Source organism: Branchiostoma floridae, chromosome 1, assembly GCF_000003815.2.
Source record: "Branchiostoma floridae strain S238N-H82 chromosome 1, Bfl_VNyyK, whole genome shotgun sequence".
Classification (NCBI taxonomy): Eukaryota; Metazoa; Chordata; class Leptocardii; order Amphioxiformes; family Branchiostomatidae; genus Branchiostoma; species Branchiostoma floridae.
Window position 1 is genome coordinate 6,115,912 of NC_049979.1, and position 20,027 is coordinate 6,135,938.

The following is a 20,027-nucleotide window of genomic DNA, read 5'->3' on the forward strand; positions in this document are numbered from 1 at the left end:
GTAGGATTCCTTCTTTTAAACACAGATTTTTTGAAAGATTCCAGATACATTTTGTACACTGGTGGTACAGGTCAGCCTTTCTTTCAGATTTTTTATGGACGCATTCAGCCGAGCCGAATGCGTCTTTCCAGAAAAAAATGCGTCCAAAGACGTAAAGACGTATGCCTGGCGGGAACGCTGATAGTTAATATGTACTTTTTTTGCGTACCACAACCTATTGGATATGGTTTGCAAGAATGGTAAATCATCTAGAAACACACAGAAAGGAGATGACATTTGTAAACATTGGTATCATTAATTTTGCTGCAATCTCTCACTAGATCCAGACAGAATCATTAATCAAAATCAGCTTTTCCTGGCTTACATCCAAACATCCCACTAATCATGCTACGAAAGTTAGACGTCCAGGTAGATTTATTTTGTCTTACGTAATCGCAGTAATCAGATTGTAATTACCAGGGTCTTTATTTCACAGCGGCAATTAGAAAGACCAGGCTGACCAGATACGATACAGGTACGATACAGTGTCCCTGGATGTACCAAAAAACACTATAGAGTACAGTCAAGAAATAAAACAAATCTATAGTATCCAAAATGATCATTCATACAATCATACATTCATTTCACCAGAACTTGACTTAGTAGTACTCAACAAAAGTGAAACTCCCTGCATACACAAATCACATGTAATCCTTGTACTAAGTTGTACAATGTAGCTATAAAGGCTGCACTAAATCAATTCTACGGTTTTTACATACTTAAGAAGAATACACAGAGCTTGAATCTGACTTTATCCCCTGAACTTTGGTGATATGAACCAAAGTACAGACCTTCCCCCAGACACAGTTTCCATGTTGATTTTCTGGTTCAACAGGATTTTTTTTTCATGTTCCAGAACCAGCGAATCATCTTGGTGCGGCTAACGGGGGTGGAAATTGATTGATTCGTATCGTGACAGGCGATGGAATGGAGATGAGCGTCGCACAGACGGGGCATGAGTCATGCCTGTTGCTATAGCGATAACACAACGCTGCACAGCTTATAAACTCACGTATTGGATAATGGTCGTGTAATCCGACACTCTCGGCAACAGCAATGTTGTTACGAACGTTCTGCCCCAAGGTGGTGATGATAGGTCAAGGTCGCCGGTGTACCTTTGGAATGTCAGGTGTGTTAACCAGGCAGCATGGGAGGGGGGTTTCCTCAGGGACAGCGACGTCAGGGGACACATATCACCAACGTGGGGAATGTGGCACGAAAAAGTGATCATTTATTCAGTCAATCATTTATTCAGTCAAGTTTTGACTAGTTGTACGGCATTGCAGCTGATGGCTGAATTGCGCGACATTTAACATAGTACAAACAGCTGTTAAAAACTTAACAACATAAACATCTGCAAGCAATTCTTCACTACAATATTGTAGTGCATTTTACTAGAAGAGTGCGACTCCCATTTTCTAGGTCAGTTTTTCAGGTGTCCCTGGATGTACCAAAAAACATCACAGAGTATACTCAAGAAATAGAACAAATCTATCCTACCCAAAATGATCATTCATAGTATACAATCATACATTCATTTCACCAGAACTCAGGTCAGTTTTTCAGAAATCCCTGGATGTACCAATAAACAGCACAGAGTATACTAGAGAAATAGAACAAATCTATCCTACCCAAAATGATCATTCATACAATGATACATTCATTTCACCAGAAGAACACAACTCAAATCAGTTTTTCAGGTGTCCCTGGATGTACCAAAAAACAACACAGAGTACACTCAACAAATAAAACAAATCTATCCTACCCAAAATGATCATTCATACAATCATACATTCATTTCACCAGAAGAACACAACTCAAATCAGTTTTTCAGGTGTCCCTGGATGTACCAAAAAACAACACAGAGTATACTCAACAAATAGAACAGATGAATCCAACCCAAACTCTACCCAACCACCTGATCCAGCAGCTGTACAACTGTGCAGCCATATAATAATGCTCATGCGCCGAGACTTGAGGACTGTTTTCCTCGACGGCTTCTGGAATGCTTTTTGCTAAGATGAGATGACAAACACATTCCGTCGTTATGCTATCCGTAATATGGAATGTTAATTAGGCACAGTCAAACCTGCCTAAGAATACTCGGGGACCAGTAAAACCAGGTCTATGATCACTATAGACAGGATTGTTAACGTTTGTGTCAATGGGGAAACTTCATCTGAGGGACCACCAAAAAAGTGGTCTCATTGACCAGGTGGTTTATACATAGAAGTGGTCATTAGTTCAGGTTTGACTGCACATGGGGCATAAGAGTTTTCTTTTACACAACCAGTTTTTCTCACCTGCTGATGTTTTGATGAGAAAAACTGGTTGTGTAAAAGAAAACTCTTATGTCCCATTATCTACCAACCTGATGAAATTATTTTCGGAGGTTTGACTGTACATGTTTGACTGGAGTGTGACACAAAAGAATTAATCTCTACTGTACAACGTTAGTTCAGGGTTGGGCTAAACTTTGTCTAGCAGCACAGTTAACTACTAGTAGCTGATGTAATACATAAAGTACCTGTAACTGTAAGGACACCTTTCACCATTGTCTGTCAAACCAGTCTGTTTAATGTCAACGATTTGGTTGTTAAGTGGTTATCGATCCTCGCAGGTCTGCCCAACAAAGGCACCGTAAGACACGTCTGACAGGACACCTCACCGCTCTTAAAGACAGACCATCAGTGAAAGTACAGGATAATCCTCTAATCTCACAGGTGTCAGTTACACACCTGAAGACATTAAAGAAGCAGCCAGTCTTTCACTCTCGCTTTTTTTTACTGGTCATTAAATATTGATGACTGATGAGTCACGCTGGGTGCTTCTGTGTGGAGCAATCCTGTTGTGTAATTGGTGCGTTTGAAATTTGATTGATGGGCCGATGGCAGCGGAGGAATGCGATCACCTGATCACCTGCACCGGTACAGCTCTCCTGCTTTTTTTCACAAACGTAAAACTACAAAAGGGGTCGATTTCCTCATCATTTCATCATTCCCATTAACATGGGTGGAGGGCATCAGGTTTCAGCTCCATGTGGGTGGAGGGTATCAGGTTTCTGTGTGGAAATCTGATCTTTGTTTCATTGCAGCGTTGATTAGCCAGTGACAGGTGGATGACATGTCTTAATCACGGCCAGGTCTGACAGGTTAATGCAGTAATATCTCATCAATGTGCTTGGAGTAGGAACCACAAACAGTACAGGGCTCAAAATACTTTTTTCTGCATACCTGCACCAGACAAAATTTACCTGCACCACTCTAAAGTATGAGTTATACTAAAATTGTTCAGGAACCATTGCTATATTTTCTTTTATATTCAATAGGTGGCAACAGTCAATGCAGCTAATAACAATCTACATACATCCATATTGTAGGATATTTATGTATAAAACCCAGTACATTGACCAGTGCAGGTTAGGTGCAGGTAGACACCAGAAATACCTGCACAGCTCCAATTTTACCTGCACTAACCTGCATATGCAGGTGGTATTTCAAGACCTGCAGTACAAACACTACAGGATGCAGAGCGCTACGGTCGGACCTGATCAGCTCTACACACTAATCTCAGAGATGAGATGAGAGACAAACTGCTTTTTGTGATACTCACTAAAAGGTATATCATCGCAGCCCTAGAGCTAAATTGCAGTGCACTAAAATGAAATCAGGGCTCGAAATACTGGGTGCATGTGCACCCAAGATTAGAACTGTGCACCCAATTTTTTTCAGTGGGTGCACAGGGTACACCCAAATATTTTCTTAGGTTTATTTATGTAGAGATATCAAGCATACATCATATTCTTGACATTTAAGTGCTAGAAAGATAATAAAAATGTCTGTCATGTTACTTGTTTAAGAATTTGATAGCTTGTAACTAAGTTTTGTTATTAGGCTTTTTTTGACATTGTACTTAAATTTAAGTGGTGCACCCAAAACTTTTTGGATGCACCCAATTTTTCAAGCTGGGTGCACCAGTGCACCTAATCCCAAAAATGAATTTCGACCCTGAAAATATATACATAGCACACCTAGGAGGACTGCTTTTACTTAATGTGCTATTTACATTTACGTTCGTACAGACATTCTCACGATGCGTTCAGGAGTTTACTGTACGTCCTGTTCTTTCCTGCCTTACAGAAAAAAGACTACAGAGACAACACACCTACACCTACATCTTATCCTCCATTACTTCCAAGAAGTCAGTCCCAAGGAAGTCAGTGTAATGACACAATTTAATTCTAAGTCGTGATCAATCCTTGTGAGTCTGCGCAACAAAGGCACCAGACTCCTCACCAGTTTTAAGACAGACCATCAGAGAAAGTACAGGATAATCTTCTAATCTCACAGGTGTCGGTTACACACCTGAAGACATTACATTAAAAAAGCAGAAGGCCTTTCACTCTCACTCTCTTTATGTCGGTCAAACCAGCCTTAAGTTAGAGACAGGCGTGGGGGCAACGTTTCCAGAACGTAGAAAGTGTGCGTCATTTTGTGTCATTACCTTATTACTTACTATCAGCTCTTAAGTGGTAACTAGCGATTACTCACAATCAACATGTAATAAATCATCATTATAACAAGGCTCTTTTAATCCACTTGGTTTTATACGGAGCCTAGGTCGCCATACAGTGACGTTATGACTGGATCAAATGCATCAAAGAAATGTACTGCCATCACCTATTGTCAACCACATTATGTACATCTACTAACCAACAACAGGGCTCGAAATACTTTTTTTCTGCATACCTGCACTGGTGCAGGTAACACTGAAAATTACCTGCACCAGACAAATTTCACCTGCACCACTCTGAATTTAGGAAGTAAATACTAAAATTGTTCAGGAACCAATGCTATTTTTTCTTCTATACTTTATAATATAGGTGGTAACAGTCAATGTAGCTACTTACAATCCACATACCCCTATATTATATGAAATTCATGTGTAAAACCCAGTACATGGACCAGTGCAGGTTAGTTGCAGGTAGACACCAGAAATACCTGCACAGCTCCAATTTTACCTGCACTAACTAACTGTGGTATTTCGAGCCCTGAACATACAACACCATGAAGAAGCTCTAAGTAATGAAAACTACCTGTTCCACACCAGAGGTGTCATCATGATTAACAGCCAGCACACAATCGTGCGGGCAGAGAGCACAATGCGTCTAGACAGTATCTGAGTCCACCAGACCAACTGATCACGCTGGGGTCCCGGGGGAAGGATCTCAATGTCTCAAGGGAGAGATTCTAAGACAATTGCCAAGGAGAGTTAAAAGGTGGACAGTATGGAACCTCGTCCTTCCTTATTCCCCTGACACTAAGACAGGAGACCGGCTCCTGTCTCACGCTAATCCGAGCTTTTTTCTTCCGCCACGCTGACTGAAGACATGACTGATGCTGGTTGAATGGAGGACCCAGCGTTTTCCCCGGCTGACGTCAAGCGACGACAAACCTTGCAGTTTCCACGGCAACAGACAGCCGTGCAGTCTCCGAACTGCCCTCCTGAGTACCGTAAAGTAAGGCAAACGCACTGCTGTAATGATGTAAGGTGACAGGTGGAACGAGACGAGATCTCCTACCTGATTGGTGAATCGAGATGTCCTTGCCAGTGGCACAGCCAATCAGGGGAGAGCTTCTTCTGAAAGATGAAAAGATTAGTTTGAGTGAAGTGTTCACAAAAGTTTTTTGATATTTTTCTGTACCATTGATTAGGCTGTTAACAGCCAATCAAGAAGTTGCTTTGAGGCTTTTATCACATCACCATAGAAACAAGACAGTATCTTTTTCAAGACTTGAGTTGAAAGTGTCAGAAAATATGCTTTGCTAAAAACTCCATTGTTGTTAAGAATCATACCATAAAAATGAAACTTAATTTTCCACTTTTATACCAAACTGGAAGTCCCCAGAGGATGTTATCCATAAAACTAAGTTCACATGGCCTAAGGACAAAAATTTTGCTGTACTTACCCAACTCCCAGCTGATGCAGCATGACTGACATCTGTCTGTCATCTCAAACAATTGGTCTCTTCCCATCATCATCATCATTATTATCATCATCATCATCATCATTGTCGTCGTCATTTGCATCTTCTCCATCCACAGGTTTCTTCATCTGCAGCCGTGGAAACGCTCTGCAGCTGCATCCAGTCCCCCTTCATCTTCTTCATCATGAAAACTCCCCACCTGAGTTTCTGTCCTGACTGTTGCAGGCTTGTCCCCAGACCAGTGCTTCTGGCCTGTTCTTAGCTTTTCATGCTGATCTACACAGTGCCTTCCTTTATCAGTTATGGGCCTTGTATCTGCTGGCTGGAGCCTGATGCTGAAAATTCAAAGCTTTTGCACACCTGTTAAACATGCTCTTCTGTCAAACACACATCTGACAATCACACACAACAACACAGACAGGGGTTCACTGTTCACCTGGGAGAAACTTTATTGTAAAAAGTAGAAACTGGATTTGAATCCCTGGCTGAAATATCATACTTTGGTGTAATTACGATATCGTAGACTGGACATATTTTCCGTGTACAGGTTTCATCAGGTTGGTAAATCACTGGAGAACAAAGTTTTTTGCAACCAAAGATTTAACACCTAGTCGACGTTTCTCACCTTCCTTTAGGGCAATACTGACTGGTCCTACTTTGCACTTTTCATTGTGAGACAAGTCCCGATTCCTACATACTCAAAGATTACTGACAAATATGATACACGAAAGAAAGTTATCAAACATAATGCACATCCTTAGGACCTCAAAGAACTATGTATAATCTATAAATGATGCACCTGTACAGCTGGTGTCTGTATGAGGCTAACATAAGCACAACAGCTCAAAGTCAAACAGCAGTTGTGGTAATGTGCAATGGGACAGCAGTAGTAGGACAGTAACACATCTAATACAACAAACCGACCGTCTGACAAAGAAGGCTTACAGAGTGTTAAACTATCTGTAGGTCCCTGGGCTCAAAATATATTTTGTACCCCTGAAATTTTATTTACAAAATTGAAGATTGCAGAAAAAAATATCTATAAACAGTTGTAATTTGAATCATAATATGATTGTGGGTAGGTAGAAAGAAATATATCTGGATCCCAGGGTTGGTCCTCCCTACCACCTAAGGGTTGGACTGTTCCCACCACCACCTGTAGCCCTGCTGTAACCATTACCAGTCCTGCTCTTGAACACTTTCCCCAGCCCTTCTGGGAACACACTTGTCTAGCCTCTACCAGGCTGGGCATGTCACTGGAGAAATAATAGAAACTGTTCTTGGAACCCACTTGTCTACATGGATGTAGGTCAAGCTGTATACTATAAGGACTATCCTGAGTATTACCTTACCATTTAACAATGGAGCAACCATTTCCATACTGCCAGTCAGTGGTTACAAATAACTGCCATGAGAAATTTATGTTATCTTGAGTGAAAGCATTTCTTACAGTCATCAAATGGTCATCAATGCCGACCAGTCATTTTGTAAAGGACAGTTTGTTTGCTTGTCAATCAGTTTTAAACAACAAAACTGAGTAAAAGGAAACCAATGTCTTTTACCACATACTTTCTGTAAATTTCACCAAGCAAAGCCAACTTATATGAGATCAGTATGCATTGTCAGTCTATCAATGAGTTCACATGTACTTTAGACCAACTTCAGGACATAACGTCATCTTGCATGAAAGCATACTTAAGGAAACCAATGTTTTTACCACATACTTTCTGTAAATTCCCTTTTCACCAAGCTAATCCAACTTATGTGGGATAAGTATAAGTTGTCAGTGTGTGTTATCTATCAATGGCAAACATTCACATGAACTTCATACGGATTTCAGGACCCATCCACAAGCTGCTGCTTACAGCAGGACAGAACAAAACTTTCACCGCCTGCACGTTTCTGCTTCATCGGACAACAAAACACAGTAATTTGTATAACCTTGTCCCCCTCTACTGAACCAGAACTGGACACAAGGAGAACTATCAATGGGGATAGAGTAATCCGATACAAGATAGAGTAATCTGATACACAAACACTAGACAGGTACAATACACTGGCTTACAACATGAGAACGCTTTGGTAATCTCTACCCAATAACCTGTCCTTGTCCTTAACATCCTAAACATAACAGAACAGGAGACAGGAACATGGAAACACAACAAACAGTATACTTGGACAGGGCACATGATACAAGTGCCTAACAGAAGTGCCCCCTTGCTGTGTTTACCAGTACTGCATCCCCTAGCTCTTCCCGATGCAGTCCACCATGCCACTGTCGTCGGTCCCGTTGAAGAAGAAGAAGTTGTTCAGTGGCGCGTCTTTACCCGAAACAGCCTGCAGGGAAATGGATAAAGCAACTTTAACCTCCTGTCAGCTAAGGCAGCAGTTTGGCACCACATCTGTATTGGTTACCACTAATACCAAGGTTTGGCAGAAGGGACAAAGTTAAGCCAACCCTTGTGGTTCTGGCAAGTTTTCACTCTATATTTTCCCAATTCTGGGCATTTTCAGACCCTTTGGAAAGTAGGGGTACTATTTTCACTATGTTACATTTTTGAAAAGTAAAGACCTTTGTTAGCTTTGTAAAAATGTATAACTTTATAGGGTTATTTGGAAGGAAAGTAACAAAAAAGTAGCATAGTAAAAACAGTACCAACGTATGCTTCCCAACATATGTTGGGCGCAGCACTACAAGGGTTTGAAAAACTATATACGACCTGTTTCCAGCTCACGTGATTTACTCCCACCAAATGTTTTGTAGCAAACCACTTTTCTTTCCTTGGACCAATTGCATACAGACTGCAAACTGAAAAAATATTTCCCATAGACAGCACAGAGGTACTAAACTGTACCACAATGACGTTTTCCAATTTGTCTCACCCTTACATAATCAATCCACAATATCATGTTGTCATACTTTATAAGTTAAAAGTACATGTAGTTTGGAGGTTTTGGTTATCACTACAAGTAACCTTTTTTTTGTTTTGGTTGTTAGAGAAGTGTGATTGCCCGATGTGGTATGAACAGACAGAGACACAGAGATATATGGTGTTATACAGCACAATTAGGGTTATACTGCGCTACAACAGGGTGACATACCCTTCCTTTTATCTGAATACAAGGCAGGCAGTATGGAGTTATGAAGGAGTTAAGTGGAATCTGTACCATTTCCCTAAAGAAGTAAAATAGAGTAGAAGCAAACATTGCAAAGTCTTTTAATAGTTTTTACCTTGACAATTTCCTGAGCGAGCACACCTCCCACCACTGCACATACAGGACTCAGAGCTGCAAAACACTGGCTGCAAATACAGGGTCTTGTTACTCAAAAGCAGGCGTATATATAATAGTATTGATACATTTGCACAACATAATTACATATCGGAACTACCAACAAATGTCAGATTTTTCTATGTACATGTAAGTAGCATTCATCATATAACCCCTTTGGTAAGAATTCAGAGCACAAAATGGATAGATTCCTAACACTTTGACTCCAGCAAGTACATCTACTACTACAGCAAATGCAAATTGATAGAGTTTCCCATACACCAATCAGGTAAGGCCACAGCAAGTAAATGGTGTCACTTTTACCACACCAGTATATGTCTTAAATACAGGAATGAATGCCTTGTTGCCTCCGATACCATGTTTTGTCCCTTTAACTCTTTTTACAATAGTCATCACAACTTTATGGTGCCTATTTTTTTTAAATGTAGCCATCTTGCTTTGTTTACCCATCTTGTTTTCTTTTTGCCCTATCACATCATTTTTTTTTGCAGTCTGCAGAGGATGTCATCCATAAAATTTACTTGCTGTGGCCTAATAAAACTCTTATACACTGCTGTGAGGATCAAACAAAAGTAGACAACACTGAAAATAACCAATGTCCAAGTTCATGTTGTGACCTCACCTTGCAAACTCATCACCAACCAGGTCTGTTTTCAGCTTCATCTCCGTCAGGACGTCATCCCGTAACCGTAGCAACGCAACCTTGTCCTCCTCCCTGCTGCTGACGGCCGGGTCTCTGCCATGGTCCTCCCGAAATCTCAGCAGGACTGAGCGTGGAAAAACAATACTGTTGTTATCTGTTTATTCAAGCTCTCACTACATGAAACAAAACAATACAATAGCAACTTTACTATTTCGAGTACAGTGAACTTTAAGTGAACATAAAGTGGCAGTCTGCCACCCAGCCTCCACATCTATGTGCAAGCAACACGGAACAACAGATGACAAACCGGATGGTGAATGCAACTTATTAAGATTAACAAATGTTCTAGCTATCATCCCAAATTAGAAACAAAATTTGTGTCAATAAAGTAGAACAGCCCACAGAGACTACAAATCTTTGTAAAGACAGTCTACTTCACAAGTGAAGAATCATAACTTTTTACTTGCAATTTAGAACATAGCTATGTGCACAGATACACATACATCATGACACACACACACTCATGCATACACTCACACACACACACAGACACACATGCTCATACACACACAAACACACACACACACACACACACACATACATACATACTAGTACATGAATGAAACATACACATGCTCACACACACAGAGTCATGCACACACACACACACAAACCCCCCATAAGCATACTGACCCTTCATGATGAAGTACATCTGAGGTGTTCTCTTCATAGCCTTACTGCTGGCGTCTGATGTCCAGTCTACAGTCTGACTCTCCTGCCACCGACAGTAGGAGGCAGTCTGGCAACAAAAAGAGATCCAGAAAGATCAGAACTGTTGTAGTCGTAACGCTAGTTCACCTTTATCCGCAGGGTAACCTATATCCGTTTTAAATGGATATATTCATTACTAATATTTATCAAAACGAAGGATGGTGGTTGTAAACAGCAATATTTTGGATATATTGCAATTTGAAACTACTGTCCGTCGACTTGATATCCATAAATACACTTTTATATACAATGGATAAAGGTTACCCTGTGGATAAAGGTGAACTAGTGCTAGTAGTACTAGCACCAAATATTTGACTCTAATGCTGCCCCATCACAAGGCTGGGCAGTGCTTAACCAAATGGAGTGCTACAGTCACAAAATTAGTTTTCTGTTCTAAGTTCAGACTTTGATAGCAATATCCCAAAACACAGGACCTACAGACCCAAAACAAACATCTCTGAACTACTACTCCTAAAGACAGTCTGATCTAGTGTACAAAAAAGCAACAATCTCTGAAATACATCATCATTTTGAGCGTTCTATACAAACTAAGTTCACTCTCTCTTTCAAAAGGTTTTTCTAACCTTGTCTTACCTTTTTGACCATCACTGTCTCAGTTGTGTCTACTTTAGCCTTCTTACCAGCGGGTCCCTCTTTGTCTTCCTCCCCCTTCTCTTTGTCTGCTTTGACAATCTTTGGTTTTTCTCTAAACATGGACACAAAAATATATAATCAACTTCAGTGCAGCCTGAACAGAAAACAACTGTCAAAGTTAACTGTAGAAAATAGATTATACAAGTACTCGCCTACCATAAGGTGGAATTATTGTTACCAAGTACGGTAGAGACTGAAGCTGGTGTGTTAGACCAACTGGGCCTTTAAAAGCAATTTATTCATTTGTATACTAAGTATTGTTGACCAATATAACAATATGACAGCCAAATATACCAATCTGACAGCCAACCTGTCAACACATAGAAATGCAAAATGGAAATATTCAATGGACATGCAGATGGTCTTTTGTTGGACAAACCTCTTGTTGTACTATCATTGGTTGAACTGCTGCGATGAACAGTCAGCATTAGCCTAAAGAAGAGCCTGTACTCCAATCAAACTCCTACACAGGTCCAAAGGGTCCCTAGCACGGTTGTAGCCAATGCCCGTATTTCCGTCCTTTGACGGAATTTTGCAGCTGGGGATGGAAAAAATATTTGCCCATTCCGTCCTCTGTGATTGACAAAAATCTATATGCTGGCTACGGCCCTGGTCCCTAGTGAAGGAAACTGGTCAGCTGTGTGTGTAGGTAAGAACCAAGCAGTTTTGTGCCACTCACTCGACATAGTCGTGCTCCCCGAGGTCAGCAAACATGTACCCGCAGTACCCGTGCACGTTCCCCGCGTAGAACTTCACCCCGTTGTCATGGCAAACATGGCCGACCCGCCGCAGGGTCTGCTGGGAACAGCAGGTCAGGCAGACGACGTTGAACTTGGTGAAGAACTCGTTGGGTTTGTCCTTGACATCCTCAGTGTCGGCCGTGACCTTGACATTAGGGTTCAGGTTCTGGGTTCTCTCCTGGGAGGCCTCTGCCCTCTGGGAGAAGATAAAATAACATTGAGATATAAATCTGAAATTTTGACGAAGACTATAGAAAACTGCTTTCTATAAAAAAAAATCAAAACTTGTATAAATGTGTGTGATCCATGAAGGGATGTCCCCTCTGACAATTGGCATTACAAACATTTCCTAGATATCCACTATTGGGTTCAAATGTAAGGATTCAGATTCTTTGTCAAGGGAATCTGGAAAGTAATCCAGTACATCTACAAGCTTTCATGAACCTTGTCCTGGCTGCTGAACCTGTACTCACGTTTTTGCCCAGATCAGCCCGAGACACCAGGAACTGGGAGCTGAAGTCTTCTTCTGTCACCTGCGAGGAACGGTTCAGACAGACAAGGGTTAACAGACTTAGATTTTCCTATCTTTACTTGTAGGTTGTACAAGAGTGTATCGGTATAACCGCCCTTCGGTGTAACACACCAGCTTCACAGGTGTTTTTTCATCTACTTAGCCACCTACAACAAGTTACAGAAGGCAATTATACTACACCTCTTGATGATGATGATGATGAGAGTGTACCCTACCTGCTGGTGGTCCAGTAAGGTGACAGCCTTGACCCCGGACAGCACGATATTCTTGGCGACCTCCGCACCGAGCCCCTTCAGCCCCGCGATCAGGACAGACGACGCTCGCAGCCTGTGGGTCGGGATTGACACATTTACACTGATTATAGGTACAGGTCCTGGTACCAGCAGCAGCAGGTAGGGCTGTGTACCTAAACAAATTTCAGGTACAGGTACAGGTACATGGGTTCAGGTACAGGTCCGGACCTGCACCTGTACCTAAAAAAGTTTAACCAAGTATATGTAAGTTAAGCATGTACAGTCAAACCTGTATTAGGGGCCACCTCTACAGAGGATCCACCTGTCCATAGTGGCCACTTTTTGTCGGTCCCTTGGGTATTTTATCTACAAGTTGCCACCTCTATACAGAGGCCACCTGTCTATAGTGGCCAAATTTGTCCGGTCCCTTGAGTGGCCGCTATAGACAGGTTTGACTGTAGCTAACTGTCTTTTCTAGTGATAAATTGTCATCTTTGTATGGGCAATTACATACTAGTATTTGAATCTCAAAACAATTTCTTTGCAACTTTCAACTGCAAGATTATCACCATTGTCATTGTCAATTCGGGATTTACTTGTCCAGCAGTCTTAAAAAGAAGTGTTTAATAGTGATTTAGTTTATCTAGGTACAGGTACAGGTACACAGATGTTTAGGTCTGGACCTGTACCTAAACAATTTTTTAGGTATGGTACTGGTACGGGTATTTAGGTACACAGCCCTAGCAGCAGGATATAACTAATATCCTGCTGTCATCATATAAGACTGCGCAGGGTTTGAACTGCACATGAGCGAGGTCAAACTCAAAGGTAAAGGCCCCTGACCTGTAAACAGTTCTTTGATCTAGTAGCCTGGTATCCAGCCGTATTATACTTTATAGGTCCCAAGGACAAAAGAGACTCGGGAGCTGGATACCAGGCTACTGTTCTAGACCATGCTAGATATATGTCCAGACATGTTTTGCTTATGTCTCAGGAGAATTCATCATGAAGTTCGTGATCACCTTTATTCATCCTAACCTAAGTACTGCACAGATGCTTGTGCTGTGATCATGTCCTTGGTGTAACCCACCCTCTCTACGTTGATTCCTGTACCAGTGGGGGCTCTGAGGCGAAAATGTAGACCATATGGGTGAACTCAAAACAAACTGTTTATCATCTGTGCAAGGTCCTCGATCTGTGTCATGCCACCACCATGACTTCAGACTGCCATGTGCCACAATGAATGAACCATTTGGCCGTCGGAATTACCTTCTCTGCGCGTCCAGCCCCCACAGCCGGATCTGCCGGTCGTACAGGGCCGCCTCCGCCTCGCTGATCGCGCCGTTCTCCCCGCCATCCGCCATGGTTTGGGTCGAAAAAATCTTCGGAAAATACAGGAATCTTCACTTTCACTTCTGCACCTCCCGCCACAGGGGCACGATGGGATATTCCCTGGTGCGCATGCGTGTACGCCGATGTTTTCTAACACGGTCTCTGATTGGTCGGATGTTTAGGCTTCGTCCAATCATAAACCTGTTTTTATCTTAGGTTACAGACAGATCCAACATGGTGCACTTAGAAAACGAAGCCGTAAGAATTTCACATAAATGGGTCAATTTTGGTCGATTTGTTGACAAATTGAGGTTTTTCTCTGCCCGGACGTGTTAACTAACATGTTTTCTTGCCTCTGGTGTTTCCAGTTTCTGAGCGAGCTGACGAGACTGTTCCAGAAATCGCGCACAGCTGGGGCCGTCTACATCACCATGAAGCAATGTGAGTCCGCCCCCCTCCCACCCTCACCCCACTAGGTAGCAAACAACCTGTTACTAGCGTTCCACCTGAAATAAAGTGGGGTATAACGGAAGATGTGTCCTATCAAACTAGAAATGTAAGACTGCACAAGCCAAGGAAGGTGTATCTTCCCTATCGTATTCCGTTTGTTGACAGCCAGGACTGCAGGCTCCACTGTCAACAACTGATGATGAAAAAGCCTCCATTGGGCCCCCTTTTATAATATCTGTTGCAGAGTGGAGGTTGTTTCAACAGATGCTACAAGGTTCTGTTCATAATTTACATGCTCATGAACAAAGCAATGAGTCATACAAAGTCGGACCTAAAAAGTTTGCTCATTTCGAGTTCAACCACACGTTCCATAAGAAAACATATGGTACGGTGCAGCCCTGTCTGAGAGTGAGAGGGAAGACAACTCGAATTTTGGATACGTCAGAACCCAACAAATCAGGAAAGGATGCCCAATTTCCTAATTCTTATTCAAATTCAGCCCCCTAAAGTTGACAAGAAACAATGTTAATAATTTGAGGCATCGTGTGGCACAGTCGGTAAGGTATTTGCCCAATCCCCAGGCAGAGGTCCGGGTTCAAAACCGCTGATGTGCCCGATGTTGTGCCCTTGGGAAAGGCACTTGACACAACGTTTCTTACTTCACTGAGTTCTAGGGCCGTCCCTTGTTTGGGAAAGCTACACCTCAAGCACATTAACTAAGGGACCCGCCACAAAATGAGTAGGGGCCCTTCCAGGTGTGAGTGGATCAAACCGTACAGACTGGCCTCTGGGTTGATATCTTAGAAAGGTGACAGTCACCTGTTATGTCAATCTTTCCACAAATCTGGTAGAACTAAAGAGATCAAAAAACATAAATAAACTGATACGTTTATGAAGGTTAGACATCCAGGTAAATGGTATTCAAATCGATTCAATCTCTACAACTGGATTTAAAAAATGGAGATTTACTTCCAGATGTTTTGATTGACATCCATCACTCTTCTTTAGAGTCACTAGAATGAGTAAACTGATGTCATTTTGTTACAATTTTAAGAACCATATATCTGTACACAAAATAAAGCGCTTACCAACAAGCTTTTCATCAGTCCTCTGATCCTTATCAAGTTGAAATGACCCAAAACCTAAGTCACACATCCGGACCAGAAGCTTGACGTCAGCAAAGGGTCAGCAAAATTGTAACATAATGTTGGCTACCGTCACAGATGAACTTTTATTCAAGTATAACAACGGATGTCTTTTACTGTCCTTCTACAGATAATGGACAGACCAAACCCGAAACAACCAAGCCAAAGACAGAGGTAACCACAGATCCAGTGGAGCACATGTGTTTAATAAGGGCCACCAGGGGCAACAAGAAAATCACTACACTGGTAAGGAACAGTTTGATACACGTAGCAAGCCAACAAGATAGTATTTTGCCACAGTTTGCAACTGTTTTATTTTGTTTGTTAGTTTGTTGGCTACCTTAGAAATAACTTATGTGTTCTTGTAGTAGGTACATGTACAAGCTGTGTTATAATAGATTAATAAGTTTAATGTACTCACAATAAGCAAATGTATATTGTACTGTAGCAACATGCATTATTGATATATTATTATTTTGGTACTACATGCAACATTTTCAGTAGACTTATTGCTCTTTTATATGACTATAAGACCACAGTTTATATTTTTTTCTCCTTTCAGATTAAGGCAAAGGACATCAACAAATTTCAAATGGTTGGTCATGGTGTATTATTTTATGTATTCAGATTGTGGCATGTTTGTCAATTTGTGAATATTACATCAAGTGGTAAGTGAAATAAATTTTAAAAATGTGATTTCCAAGGGATGACTGCAACTTCAATTCAAAGTTGAAGACAATTTCCTTGAGTTGGCTGGGAACAGTTACAGCAGTTTTAGATTTTCACAGAATCACAAAAAAAACTGTTGTTGTAAGATCTTCATCTGAATTTGGGTGAAGAACTACAAATGCTCTTTTCTCAACTCTAAGATTTTTAGTTTTAAGAAAGTAGTTCTGATAATCAACCTGAATGACTCTGATCCAAAATCATGTAAATCTGCATGTCAATTTATCTTACACCAGATGGAATCCCTCCTGAAGGATGTTGTGTACCAGTATCATTTTTATATCTGGCACTTACCCATGCAAAACTATTAGCCAGGCATAATCATCCATAGTAACAATTGCCTTAATCTTTTTTGCTTGCCACAGATTACTGTAAATGCAGAAACTTTTGCGGTGGTTTGATGTTCGCGGTTTTCACTGTGCCCACTTCACAGCGAATTTAAAACTGCCGTGAACATTTTTCCATGGCAGTTAGAGACTACAGTGCATGGTGCTACCGCTAATTTAAAACCACCTCGAAAATTCCCTTTTCCCGCTACCATGAAATTAAATACCCACAAACTTAAATGCATTTACAGTAGCCAGCAAAAAGATTGAGTCAGTCTTTACTACTGAGGATGGTACCCAGGCTAGCAAATAATATAAGGATATTAAATGTTATCTCCATTCTCTGTTGCAGGCATATTCCAACATCATCAAAGCAAACATGGACGGGCTGAAGAAACGTGACAGGAAGGCCAAGTCCAAAAAGGCCAAGGCCACCCAGTGATGACAATCAAACTTCGTAGTCTTAGATAATACAGGGTTCTTAATCCTCGTCCTGCTGTACAACCCTGTAACCAATACTAGTGTGTTCCAAAAAGCAGTTATTCAAGCCACTGGATGTTTCAGACACCATCCAATGTCTTTCGTCAGTGACATCGGAGATATCTTGTTTGAGGGAGTTTTTATATCCTATTCTGAATTCATATGCAAAGGATGTCTAGTTGGAGAACAGGTTTATTCTAACTAATATGCAGAAGGGGAGGAAGACACCGGATGTTTTTCTGAAACGTCTGTTTCCAAAATCATATCCAGTTGTTAAAGTAACTGCTTTTTGGCGTATCTTATTGGATGTCTAATCTTCATAGACGTACAATACTACTAGTGTGTTCCAGAATGACTGCCTCAGCAAGGAGAGGGTCTACCCATACAACATGTGCTATTGTTGTAGTATCATACCTTTAACCCCCTTCCTTCTGTACAACCTTGTAACCAGTACTAGTGTGTTCCAAAAAGACTGCCTCAGCAAGGGGAGGGTTAACCTATTCAACATGTGCTATTGTTGTAGTATCATACCTTTAACCCCCTTCCTGCTGTGCAGCCCTGTAACCAATACTAGTGTGTTAAAAAACTGCCTCAGCAAGGGGAGGGTTAACCTATACAACATGTGCTATTGTAGTATTATCATACCCTTAACCCCCTTCCTGCTGTGCAGCCCTGTAACCAATACTGGTGTGTTAAAAAATGACTGCCTCAGCAAGGGAAGGGTTAACCCCATACAACAAGTGCTATTGTTGTATCATACCCTTTAGTTAACCTTTTCCTGCTGCATAGTCTGTCAACCAGAACAAATTTGGTGTCAAACTGTATCTTATGATGTTATGTTACTGATATTTATATTGCTTACAAATAACTTAAATACCAGAACATTGATTTCCTTGGTTGTAAGAGGTAAAGAGACAATAATGAATGTTTTGACAATAGATTTAATATCATTTTTAATTATTATGATCATGACTTTAAGATGTGAGAGACGAAACACACAATAGTTTTGTCAATGAGAATATTTGCAAAGATGATGTGTTTTGATAAACATTGTGACTTGAATGGATAATGATTTCATTATGGCAAATATCATAATGATATTATCTGGGCTAGTATGTATACAGAATGGTCTGCTTACACAACTATTTTCTTGAAATGTGATAAATTAATGAAGACCATGCATGTTGAATTGCTTTGATGATTCTTGCATAATATCACTACAAAACATTTAAGAGCAGAGACAATGAAAAGTCAGTATGAATTGCCAAACTCCAGAATATTGTGTTTACTTCACGGACACGGGAATAAATCTGACGTACAAGTTTGTATAGTATTTACCTGACACATTGTGTTACTCCAAGATGAAGGACGAATGACCTGTTATATACTGTTTTCTTCCATTGGCAAAGGGTGAGCTTTTTATTCTTATTTAGTTGTAATCGTAGACTTCTCTTTGATTATGACCTGCCAACTCTCTTGATTTTAATTTTATATTTGTGAGTTGAAGTTCAGGTAACATGACTATGGAGTGTACGAGAATGATGTGGTAAAGTTGATCTACTAGAAGCCCATCAAAATGTCCACAAACTTGTAATGGAAGAAAGTGTCAAAACAGGACACTGGGTAGCCTCCAAGCAGATGTAAGGATTCAGTTTTTTTTGGGGACAGCTTTTCACCCAGTGTGCTTATTTGAGCTTTTTTGATGGCAAATGAGGAAACACTCATTACTTGAAAGATAATACTGTAAATGCAGAAACTTTTGCTGTCGTTTAATGTTCGCGAATATTTTGCCATGGCAGTAAGAGACTACAGTGCATAGTGCTACCGTGAACTTAAAACCACCACGAAAAGTCCTTTTTCCCGCTACAGCGAAATTAAATCCCCACAAACTTAAATACATTTACAGTACTACATGTAGTATTAAGAATTTACAGAGCTATGTGATGGGGGTTCACAATAGTCACTGATAGTGTTTGTGCCTAAGTAACACAACTCGACTTGGAAAATGATTGTGATCCTTTAAGTTACCTCTGGGACATAGAGGGTGTAAAAAGTTATTATCTGTAAAAATAATGTTCATTGTTCACCAATAATTTCCCACAATGTATTTGTCACTCATGCATTCATTCATGCACACATGCTATGTTATGTCCAGATCTTTGTGTACATAAAATGCTACATTGGAAACCTGACCAGCTTCATGTCTGCTTCTTGTGGCAGAAGTGAAACCATTACAGATGAGTTGTGGCATATCAAATAGTTATGCAGTCTATAAAAAGCTCAGTAAGCCTTATTCACATTTCCAAACCGGAACCTCGTTGGGTAGTTTCGGGAACATAAAGTATGATCTAAAAGACCCCAAAGTACACAAGACGGAAAGAGAAAAGTTGTGGCCATTGTTTGTTCATATTTTATACCAATAACAGCCAGGTTGGGCCCCAGTTTGGAAATGCCACGTCAGCCTTAGTAGCTTCTACAAGGTCTTCCTGATGTTGGCTGGATTTTGAACTCAACAGTTATGCAAAAATAGGGTGAATAGCTGGCTGAGAGTCAGTCAGTGGGAAGGACAAATACAAACCCTATGGAGGCAGATCTCTCTGGTAACTATAATATGCTACCTAAGCCAGCGTAGGTAGTCTGGTAGAGACTTGGATGAACACCAGGTGATAACATGGGTA

General features: G+C 40.8%; 2 protein-coding genes across 2 annotated transcripts; one reads left to right on the forward strand and one right to left on the reverse strand.

The window, feature by feature from the left end:
* Window positions 1-6,450: 6,450 nt before the first annotated feature.
* LOC118417569 (SUMO-activating enzyme subunit 1-like) lies at window positions 6,451-14,358 on the reverse strand. Its single transcript, XM_035823165.1, has 9 exons — window positions 14,160-14,358; window positions 12,873-12,984; window positions 12,599-12,658; window positions 12,065-12,321; window positions 11,326-11,437; window positions 10,654-10,759; window positions 9,940-10,084; window positions 9,259-9,328; window positions 6,451-8,363 (listed from the first exon to the last, which is right to left on the reverse strand). The coding sequence occupies exons 1-9, from the start codon at window positions 14,252-14,254 to the stop codon at window positions 8,271-8,273; spliced, it is 1,050 nt and encodes a 349-aa protein (XP_035679058.1). The 5' UTR covers window positions 14,255-14,358; the 3' UTR covers window positions 6,451-8,270.
* Window positions 14,359-14,367: 9 nt separating this feature from the next.
* On the forward strand, window positions 14,368-17,698 carry LOC118417611 (signal recognition particle 14 kDa protein-like). The gene is made up of 5 exons (XM_035823220.1): window positions 14,368-14,480; window positions 14,591-14,663; window positions 15,948-16,063; window positions 16,380-16,412; window positions 17,222-17,698. The coding sequence occupies exons 1-5, from the start codon at window positions 14,457-14,459 to the stop codon at window positions 17,309-17,311; spliced, it is 336 nt and encodes a 111-aa protein (XP_035679113.1). The 5' UTR covers window positions 14,368-14,456; the 3' UTR covers window positions 17,312-17,698.
* Window positions 17,699-20,027: the final 2,329 nt, after the last annotated feature.

Excerpts from the sequence above, each read along its gene's own strand:
- LOC118417611 (XM_035823220.1), top strand. The coding sequence starts at position 14,457 with ATGGTGCACTTAGAAAACGAAGCC. Across the intron at positions 14,664-15,947 it reads CTACATCACCATGAAGCAAT|ATAATGGACAGACCAAACCC; the intron begins GTGAGTCCGCCC and ends GTCCTTCTACAG. Across the intron at positions 16,064-16,379 it reads ACAAGAAAATCACTACACTG|ATTAAGGCAAAGGACATCAA; the intron begins GTAAGGAACAGT and ends TTCTCCTTTCAG.
- LOC118417569 (XM_035823165.1), bottom strand. The coding sequence starts at position 14,254 with ATGGCGGATGGCGGGGAGAACGGCGCGATCAGCGAGGCGGAGGCGGCC. Across the intron at positions 12,322-12,598 it reads GGGCTGATCTGGGCAAAAAC|AGGGCAGAGGCCTCCCAGGA; the intron begins GTGAGTACAGGT and ends ATCTTCTCCCAG. Across the intron at positions 10,085-10,653 it reads GATGTACTTCATCATGAAGG|TCCTGCTGAGATTTCGGGAG; the intron begins GTCAGTATGCTT and ends TTCCACGCTCAG.